This window comes from Molothrus ater, chromosome Z (assembly GCF_012460135.2).
Source record: "Molothrus ater isolate BHLD 08-10-18 breed brown headed cowbird chromosome Z, BPBGC_Mater_1.1, whole genome shotgun sequence".
Classification (NCBI taxonomy): domain Eukaryota; kingdom Metazoa; phylum Chordata; class Aves; order Passeriformes; family Icteridae; genus Molothrus; species Molothrus ater.
In genome coordinates, this window is record NC_050511.2 from 23,470,778 (window position 1) to 23,479,797 (window position 9,020).

The 9,020-nt window shown below is 43.0% G+C and overlaps 1 protein-coding gene across 1 annotated transcript in view; it reads left to right on the forward strand.

Moving 5' to 3' along the window:
* The first annotated feature begins 1,122 nt into the window (after nucleotides 1-1,122).
* Nucleotides 1,123-9,020, forward strand: part of TBCA (tubulin folding cofactor A) — a 25,886-nt gene continuing 17,988 nt past the window's right edge. The window contains exon 1 of the mRNA XM_036403797.1: nucleotides 1,123-1,235. Within this exon, the coding sequence (XP_036259690.1) occupies nucleotides 1,183-1,235 (53 nt within the window). The 5' untranslated portion in view covers nucleotides 1,123-1,182. The remainder of the gene's footprint in view (nucleotides 1,236-9,020) is intronic.

Genomic DNA, 9,020 nt, shown 5'->3' on the forward strand with positions numbered 1-9,020 from the left:
GCTGGGGGGCCGCAGGCAGGGCTGTGGGGCTGCAGGCAGTGCTGTGGGGCTGCAGGCAGTGCTGAGGGGCTGCAGGCAGTGCTGTGGGGCCGCAGGCAGGGCTGTGGGGGCTGCAGGCAGGGCTGGGGGCTGCAGGCAGGCAGGGCTGGGGGCTGTAGGCAGTGCTGTGGGGCTGCAGGCAGGGCTGGGGGGCCGCAGGCAGGCAGGGCTGTGGGGCTGCAGGCAGGGCTGTGGGGCTGCAGGCAGGGCTGGGGGGCCGCAGGCAGGCAGGGCTGTGGGGCTGCAGGCAGTGCTGAGGGGCTGCAGGCAGGGCTGGGGGACTGTAGGCAGGGCTGGGGGGCTGCAGGCAGTGCTGGGGGCTGCAGGCAGGGCTGTGGGGCTGCAGGCAGGGCTGGGGGCTGCAGGCAGGGCTGTGGGGCTGCAGGCAGGGCTGGGGGCCGCAGGCAGGGCTGGGGGCCGCAGGCAGGGCTGGGGGGCTGCAGGCAGGGCTGTGGGGCTGCAGGCAGGGCTGGGGGCCGCAGGCAGGGCTGTGGGGCCGCAGGCAGGGCTGTGGGGCCGCAGGCAGGGCTGTGGGGCTGCAGGCAGGCAGGGCTGGGGGCTGCCGGCAGAAGCTGCTCTGGGAGCTGCAGCTTCCCAGTGCTGCAACAGGGTCATGCACAGCACTGGGCTGGCCGGGTCTCGGGATATGCAGGAGGGCAAGGAGGGGAGTTCGGCCTGGTGCCGAGGAACCTTGAGGCCAGTAGAACGGGAAAAAGAAATCTGTTTGGTTTGTCTCCTTGGTGCACAGTACTTTCAGGGCCTGATAATGGGGGGAAAGCGCAGAACACAGCACCAGAGAATGTCAGCTTGCCTTGCGAAATGGCGTTAATCATGCGAACCCCGTTATCAGTAGCCGGGAGCGGGTGGTGCCGGTCACTCTCCAGCCCACCACCATCACGGTACCGATCGGAACCGCTCCTACACCGGTACCGAGGCTCCGCTCCCACCCCTCTCCCCGTTGCCGAACAATCCCGACGGGCGCTGGGCGGCTCCGCCTGGACGGCGCCGGCCCGCTGCCCGGCCCTCTCCACTGCGCGGGGCACGGGGGGAAGGCGGGGCTCCCGCCCGCTCCGGTGGGGCCGCCCGGGCTGGCGGCTCGGCGCATGCGCGGCGCGGGGCTGCGCAGTCACGGCGCCCGCCGCCATGGCCGACCCGCGCCTCAGGCAGATCAAGATTAAGACTGGTGTCGTGAGGCGGTGAGTGGCGGCCGGGGCACGGCCCTGCACGGCCGGGCCGAGGGACTTCAGCGGGGCTCCATGTGGGACCGGCCGCGCCGGGCGCGGGCCCGCGGTGCTGTACGGGGCTGGCGGGCTGTGCCGGAGAGCGGCCCTGGCACGGGCTTCCATCCCTCGCGTACCGCCGTCGGGAACAGGCCGCGCATTTCTGGGACACGGTTAAATGCGGGTTTCGTTCCCTTTTCCTTTGAGTCTTTGGGAGTCGAAGGTAGTCACCTAAGCACCCTCGGTGTGCAAGGCAGTCTCGCTTCATACCTTTCCGAGGTATGAAGCCTCAGAAATTTGGTTTTTTGTTTAATTTTTTTACCAAAGCTGCTGTTGAATATTTCTGGTTCAGAAGTTGCAGAACCAGTGGCGTCAGAGAAGCAATTATGTTGGAAAAAGCCACTGAGATAATGGAGTCCGGCCTATGGCCAAGCATCACCACCTTTTTAACGAGACCATAGTACTCCATTCTTTCCTAAAACACCTCGAGGGATGGGGGCTCCACCATCTCCCTGGGCATTCCTGGTAGATTCTTCACCAGAGCCTTGATCTTCCCTGGTTTCAAAGGAGCCGTAGTTTTTAAGAAACGTGTATCTGTCAGGATCGCTCTTGCTATAAACACTGGTCATGCTGGGCTTTATTAAGGCTACAAAGACAAATGCAGTCAGCAAGATCCAGATTTGCTTTTGGAGAATGTCCATGTGAATAAGCAAGTAAACTTGACTTGAGTGTTTTGTGCAGTAGCAACAGGCATATCTACAGTTACTCTGCAGCAGCTGGCATTCTCTAAGTAAAGGTAGCTTTAAAAAAAAAAAAGGGAGAAGAGGAATGTTATCTTAACTCCCTGTGGGCGACATGATACAGCAACAGCTCCCCGGTCTGTGACAGCTGCACACAGATACAAGAGGTATGGCTCTGGCACACTCCACCCTTCCTTCTCTAACCAGAAGCCTAGTTATGCATTCTGCTGCAAGGGGCATAGCTGTGACTTGTGTCAACTTGGGAACATTAACGTTTCCTCTTATTTTGAACTAGAACAACTCCATAGGCGTCTTTTTCCTGGTGTATGAGAAGACTTGCATAGAGGCTTAGTAAGCATTTTATGAAGTGACTGATTTAGCGCTTCAGTTAATTTTCATTAGGTTTTTTTTCTGTTTCCTGGTTAGAAAATCACATGGAATCTAGCATGTAATAATGATTTCTAACCATGTTCAGTGCTCAGGCTTTAAGAATATATCAGAAAAGGCAAGGGTTGAGAACTGTTAGGATATAGAGAGCTTTTTAGACGTTTCATTTGACTTGTGCTAATCATCTGTTATAGCTTTTTTTTTTCATTAGTTACCTAACTCGTCACTTTTTTTCCACGCTAAGAATGAAGCTGCTGTTCTTCTATGGTATTCTTTTTAGCTGAAAGTCATAAATTCTTTGTGTACTTCTCTCAAGAGACTGTGTTTTAGGTTGTAGGTGATTTACTTGCTTGCACATTTCTTACATTGCTGTGTATCAGTGAAAGAAATTTAAACTAGAAATAGGGAGATCTTTTGCTTTTGGCAAATCTGATAGCCAGGCTCTTGGTAATTTTATACTTTCAACAGTTTGTAATTCAAAAGAAGTAGATTTGATGAGCATGAGTAGTTATGTTTTCTGTATTTATAGCTTATGTCATAGTAAGCAATACTTCTTGTTTAATCGCTTCAAAATAGTTTTGCACTCAGTAAATCCAAGCAACTACCTGCTGGATAGTGAGAGAATTGATTAGAGAAAAAAAAAAAACCTTCTAAAATACCTTATTTGCATTTCAGATTGGAAATCATTTTAAAAACCACCACAAACAAAGTAAGTCGAGTTGCCTGAAAATAGCACTGACATTTGCCCATAGTTTCCATCTGATTAAGTGGAAGTGACACGAGTAGATTAGAATGAGACTAAGACAATTCACATTGCAATTGTGTTAGTTTAACTTTAACAATCTTTTAACATGCTTGTTTAAATGTGGCTGACATACCATAATTACAAATCTACAAGCCTTGATTATAGAATTTTACATCATGAACCTATGGGGAAAGTGTATTGATTTTTTGTGAAGCAATTCCTTTTTTTTTTTTCTTTAAATTTACCGTTCTAAAACTGGTATCTTCACAAAATTGTTCTTTTGCCTGCTGCACTGGTGTTGATACTGTTTTTTCTCTTTGTGAAATAGCGTCATGCTGCAAAGCGGTCTACACTGATTCTCCCCCTTGCTCCAGGCACAGGAAGTTCTACAAGTTACACAAAACTGTTGGTCTGATTTTAAATATAAATGTGAACAATTCTCTTAAACTGAATTATTTTACTCGTGAGTTCAGGATATATTTTGTGCAAGAGAAGTATGAAGAATGCAAGGACTCCTTTTCGCTCCTTGTTCACTGTATTGCTAATTCAAGGACAAAACTGATTTGTGTTCTTGGTTTCTCAAGAAATTTGCTTTTTCTAGTGTAAGTCAGAAATCTTCTCCATCTTCTGTCCACCGTATATGAAGTATGGTTGCTTTCTTGCATGTAGCCCATTAGCCAGATCCTCACTGTGACTCACAGAACCAATGTATTGATGAGAAACTCAGGTCTCTCTTCTTTGTTCTTGTTATAATTAGAAGATTTTGTGCAACAACTGTTTGTTAGCTCAATTAATGGGAAGGGCTAGGATATCTCATTGGGTACTGAGGAGTGATGTGCAGGGCTGCTTAACTCCACTGAGTCAGCATGATAAAGCGATTTAATGGGTGTACACTACACATCTGAGAGCTCAGAGATTCGAGAGTGAATATACAGAATGCTCTGTTGGATACAAGCTGATTCCCAAAGCCCTTTTCAGAGTGCAGATCGTGCATCTGCACAATTGCCTAGGGTTGTCAGCAGCTCAGTCCTGAAGTCGTAAATTTGGGTTCAGTGTTAGCCAAGTGTGGTAATTGTGGTCCAGAGCTACTTAGATATGTCTTAAGTACCTTTTGTACTGCTCCTGACATCAGGATCAGATACATAAAAGTCTTGAGTTGGCCCTGCGTTTGAAGACTGCTTAAATTCTTTCAGACTTACTAACACAGTCTCTTTCCCACATAAAACCCCCTATTTTATATGGTTTGAGAGAAGAGTGCACCTGCACTTAGATGTTGTCTGAGGTAACGTCTGTGACATACATAGTTACCAACGTGGATAATTAGTTGGAAGGTCTAGAAACAAACCTTGGGGGTTTTTTGAAGGGTTTCCTATTTCTGTAATTCTTTTCAATATAAGTTTTAACTTCACAGCAACAAACGGTACCCACACATATCTTAAAAAGCTGTGACAAGGGCACAGTTGTGCTGTGGAAATGGCATTGTGTGTTGGTTTGGTTTGGGTTGTTTTTTTCTTTTTAATGTGTTTGATTCTACTTGTTACTATACCTTTAGAGAAGACCTAAGTGATCTCTTTTAAGAAATATTTCACCAATTTAAATTAGTAGTAATCAGACCTGTAAAAGATCCTCTTGCATTCCTTTTTCCATTCCATCACCTCTTTAAAAAAAAAATCTGGCATCTCAGGCTTTTTGTGTTTACCATTATATTCTGCCCCCTAAGCAAAACTGTCTTATGCATGTCAATGCTGACCATAATAATCTGTTAATGTTATCATTTTAGCTGGCAAATTAAAACATGCTCAAGCATGTTTACAACCATAAGTGTTATTAGTGATACAATATTACCTAGGAAAGCTTTTTTTCCTTTTTTAAAATTTTCATTTTGGTGAGAATATGTGCAAAACTGTGGCTTTTAACCTTCAGTTATTTAAGCTGCCTTTCAAAAGTTTGGAGGTACAGTAGTTCCAGTTGCTTGGTGTAGTACCAGTTTGGTGGCTTTATGCATATTTTTCTCATGGTGAGCCACAAACTTACCTATGTGAATTAAACAGTTACAAATAATTATTTTCTGTTGAATTAGAATGTGGATCCATGGGAAATCTAAAAAAATGGTATTAAATATATGGTAGTGCTTTTTATGCAGGAGATGAATTACAGCTATGCTAACAACCATAATCCATCCTGCTTGATTTTAAGTATTATTGAATTATATATATCATATAGGTGGAAATCTCATTCAAGACCAGAGCATTCATTGTTTTTTCTTTTAACTCTAGTAAGTCTTTCTGATGCATTGTGAATTGCCTGCACACATAATATGACTGCAATTCTATTTAATTTTTCTCATTATTGTAACACTTAGAGTTACTCCCAGCTGGGAGGGGCCTACAGGGGAGGAAGTAGTTTCTGTGGTTTTTTTCTCCAAAACAAAAAGTCTTGTCTGAAGATGATGCCTGGATTATAAAGTGAAGATCTTTGGCAACCCAAATTGTTACCACATCAGAGGCTTCACTTCTTGTTCTAATCTAAAACCGAAGCTCTTGTGCTTCTTAGCATTTACAACTTTCTGTAGAGGCAAGAACAAGTGAAGCCCTGAAGATTCAGAGAGACCTGTAGTAACATAGATGATAAAAAACTTTTTAACTTTACAAGTAATTTTTACCTTGAAATAATTTTCTGACTTAGAAAATAATGTATCGTATGTTCACCTTTTTTACAGTAGTGATCCTTGAGAAAATCCAAGCTTGCAAAGTTACCCTGAAATGTTATGATAAATCTAACCGTTCCATAAGCTGTTAGATGCAGAAGGGGCTGAAAATTATGCATATACTCATGTATTGTTACATCTTGAGTCTTAAAAGAGAAATTTTAGCTTTGGTGATGGTTTTGTCGCTAGAAGAAGAAAATAAGCTCATAAACTTGGTATCCTATCTAAATCTGAAAGTAGGCTCTCATGGCTAAGAAAATATGGCAGTTTGCATAACTGGGTCAAGTATTTCTTCATCCTTCCTTGGCTTTTTCTCTTGGGCCCTTTAGTCTGTAAAGTTTGTATTCTTATGTAGCCTTAATGAACCCAAGAGTGTGTGTAAGTAAAATTTTTAAAATACCAGGTCCAGATTAGGACCTGGTACTTTAAGCTCTGCAGGTAGTGATTAGCATATTGCCAGTGTTACTGCAGTTGCTGAGTTACTTGCCCTATAATTGTGCGTAGTGTTAATACATTATACTAAAAGAAAAATTACTATTATTAATATTAATACTAATATTTATATAAAAAGTTTATTATACTGTAAGTTTAAAAAGCTGTGCCTTGTAAAGCTACACTATTATGGACTTCTGAGTTTGAACTAAGTTAGCATAGATATCTCATTATCTAGTCACTACTGTCACTCTGTGCTCTTAGGCTGAATCCATGGCATATTAGCATGTACAGTGGTTAATGGTAACATTAGTTCTGAAGAAATGCTTTTCCTACTGAATAGGACATAGTGAATTTGCTCAATAGCAAAACTGAGCAATTCCCCCTCATCTTCTTCAGAGGTCTGCTTGCTCAGTCCAGCCAGGAAAATGTTTTTTGTGTTGATTTTTCTAATACTGGAAAGAAGTCTGTATTTGGTGGCTTAAGCACACAGGTGCCTTTCTAGCTTATGTAGAATCTGAATTGTCAGCAGCTACTGGATGTTGGGGGAACATTAGGAGTAGCAGCACATGCTTGCTCTGTCCTTGTACCATTTTACCACTTTTATTCTAGGCATCAATTAGTAGTTCCTGTCTGTGACTGTGGAAGAAGGTAGAATTTTTGTCTATGTAGAGTGGATCCTAATTGCATTATGCATGCAGAAAACTCTCATTGTACATAATTTTTTCATCTGTCAAATTTCAGATAAACTGCCCTTCTTAAGATCAGAGAGGTAGATTTGCTTTCTACTGCTAATGATGTGACTACAGGAGATGACAGCGTTGATGTATATGGACTGAAGTAAGAATGTAGGTGCCTTTGTGAAGTGAGAAACAAGGTCAATTTGGGGCTCTTTTTGCAGCAGCTGGAAGTTAGAACAGCACTTGCAACTCTGCACCCTAAGCAGACTGGAGGTGAAGTCCCTTGAGAAATCAAAGTGATTCTAAGTTTGGAGATCTCATTTCCCTCTCCCCTTCTCTGGTTTCTGATGCTAGTCAAGCCTTTTGCTGAGTTCACTCAATTTACTTAGCACAGGAGAAAAACTCTTATGTGTTGTTTATTTGGGCTTTGGTTTGTTGGGGGTTTGTTTGTTTTGCTTTTGTTGGTTTTGGGTTTTTTGTGTTTTTTTGTTGGTTTTTGGGGTTTTTTTGTTTGTTTGTTTTGTTTTTTTGAGGGGTGATTGTTGTTTTCTTTGTTGGGGTTTTTTTGTTTTGTTCATTGTATTAATTTCCTGCAGTTTTGGTATGGAGAAGTCATTTGAACATTATTGCTGGCAGAGGTGTGTGCTAGAGCCAGGGGAAAAGACCTCTGTACACCAGTGGTCAGCTATTTTGCTGTCTCGAACTACCTTGGGTTACTTTGCTCTTCAGGTTGGGGAGCTGAAGTGGGGGAGACAGAATGACTAAAGGAAAATGGATAAGGAAGTAAATCATAATGATATGGAAAGGAATTTTTTTCTCCTACTACCTTAAGAATCTGTCAAGCCCTTTGGGCTCTTCTGGGTTTAGTCTCCAGCTTTAAAATTATGAAACGATTACTTACAGAGAACACAGAAATGGTGAAGTTATTAAGTTAAGTGTTAAGTAATATTAAAGTCAGATGTGTAAAGAATTTTAAAGGGCAGCAGCCATAGCTAGGAGCTGACCTCTTGTCTGTAAAACCATTTATGGTTTAGTTCTTCAGTGATAAAAAGTTCTTTACTTGATTTCTAGAGGCAGGTATGCCACCAGAAATGTCCCTTTATTTGTTTCTTTATATTCTTTCCCTAGCAGATAACTAGTCACTGGCAATAGAGACAAGGTGTAGAGTAACTGGATCTTATGATTCTACTTTTTCATTGTGAAAGACTTGGAGATTATAGTAAAATATTTTTATTCTGTTTGGGTTATTTTCATCTGTTGTTTCTAGGGGAATAGACCTCCAGGGTCTATGAAAAATAACCTAAGGAAAGAAAGCTTAATGTCAGGAGATTTAATTCAGGCATGTGGGAGCCTTCACTTCAGTTGAACATTTATGTATATCTGCAAAGAGCTAATATGAATAGAGACTTGAAGAATGAGCTAATACTTACTGTATGCAGTTGTTTGTCAGTTTTTACTTCTTTAACATTTGGTGTTAGAAAGGAGAAGGACTTGAGGATTTCTGCGTCATAGGTGTATTTTTAAGGGAGGAAAACGAAAATTTAGTCACTAGTTGGTACCATAATTATTTGCCATGTGCCTCAAATCAAGAGTTTTCATGAATTTTGTGATAGTTTGTGGAACTGCCAGTGCTTGCTAGAAAGCATCGTATGTGTAGATTGCAATAAAATATATCTAAAAATGAAGCTTCTTTACAGATTTTTTTTAACATCTGACCCAGCTGCAAAATATTTTATACCACTATTTTAATTGTGACTATTTGTTCTAGGATATAAATAACTTATTCTTCACAGAAATGGTTAATTTTTTAAAAAAACATTACTATGTTAAAATTTGAGGCTGGAGGAGGCTGTGGTCCAGTGGGAGACTCTATGGAGAGAGAGGGCCCTGCTTCCAGGCTGGAGCAGCCTTGTCCTTGGAGGACTGCACCCCGTGGAAAAGTGACCATCCCACAGCGGTTTTGGGAGGACTGTCTGCCCGTGGGAGGGACTCTCAGCAGTTTGGGAGGACTGCTGCTCATGAGATTGGAACCATGCTGGGAAAGTTCACAGGGAGCTGTGTCTGTGGGAG